We start from the raw sequence: 925 nt of genomic DNA on the forward strand, positions 1-925 counted from the left end.
CCGCCCGGGGGTCCCGCCCCGCAGGGGAAAGCGTGAGCCGTTACCTGAGCTGTCGCTTTTCCTTTTGCCGGACCTCTTCTCTGTTTCCACCGGGGACAGAGCCTGCCTGCCATAGTCCCCTGGCGCACACGCTGCCCCCGTGGGGGTGTTAGTGCCCAGGCTGGAAGAGTTTGAACACAGGACGGGGGGGCTGCTGCCCAGCTCCGGGGGTCCTCCTGAGTCGGGCTGGAGGCAGAGGCTGTGCCTGGCCGCGGCGGGAGGAGACGACATCTGAGGAATGTGCCAGTTCGTCTGCAAAGCCTGGTGCTGCTGTTGCTGGTGATGGTGGTGGTGCCCCCTATGATGCTGGCTGGCAAACATGCCCTCCTCATTGGGGTATCCCGCTATTATGCAAGAGGAAGAAGAAGAAGACAGATCGGGGTAGGACATGTGGTCAGATCTTCCATGCAGGGCAAGAGAAGACTGGGAGAAAGGGTGCAAGCTCTGCGCGGTGGCATGGGGGCTGCGCAGGCAGCCAAAGAGTGTGTGATCCATGGCATGCAAGTCTCAGGTTCCAGGCAGGAGAGTTTAGGAAAGATCCAACTTCACCACCCTTTGTCAACTTTCACTGTAAACAGATCGGGGTTGGGATTTTTTTTTTTCCAAAACGGCAACGACAGACTTTGCAGCAGGCAGCTGAGCTCAAATAATCCAGGTCTTTAGCCCTAGTGGCCAGTCTCCGCTGCATAAACACTCGGACCTAGATGAGCCTTTCTCAGAGCTGCTCAGATGTCAAGAAGTGGGAGAGGTTGAAGCCAATAGAAGGTGGTCCCAGAGAACTGCTCGGAGGGGGAAACAGCTCCGAGAGGTTATAAATACAGTAGTGTGTAATGTGAGCTGGGGGGTGGCTTAGCAACACGGCGCTGACCACATGCAAACTCCCTCC

At 57.2% G+C, this 925-nt stretch overlaps 1 protein-coding gene across 1 annotated transcript in view; it reads right to left on the reverse strand.

Moving 5' to 3' along the window:
• MEOX2 (mesenchyme homeobox 2) overlaps positions 1-534 on the reverse strand; it is a 53,449-nt gene extending 52,915 nt beyond the window's left edge. The window contains exon 1 of the mRNA XM_009648880.2: positions 45-534. Within this exon, the coding sequence (XP_009647175.1) occupies positions 45-534 (490 nt within the window). The remainder of the gene's footprint in view (positions 1-44) is intronic.
• Positions 535-925: the final 391 nt, after the last annotated feature.

This window comes from Egretta garzetta, unplaced genomic scaffold, assembly GCF_000687185.1.
Source record: "Egretta garzetta isolate BGI_Z169 unplaced genomic scaffold, ASM68718v1 scaffold210, whole genome shotgun sequence".
NCBI classification, from domain to species: Eukaryota; Metazoa; Chordata; class Aves; order Pelecaniformes; family Ardeidae; genus Egretta; species Egretta garzetta.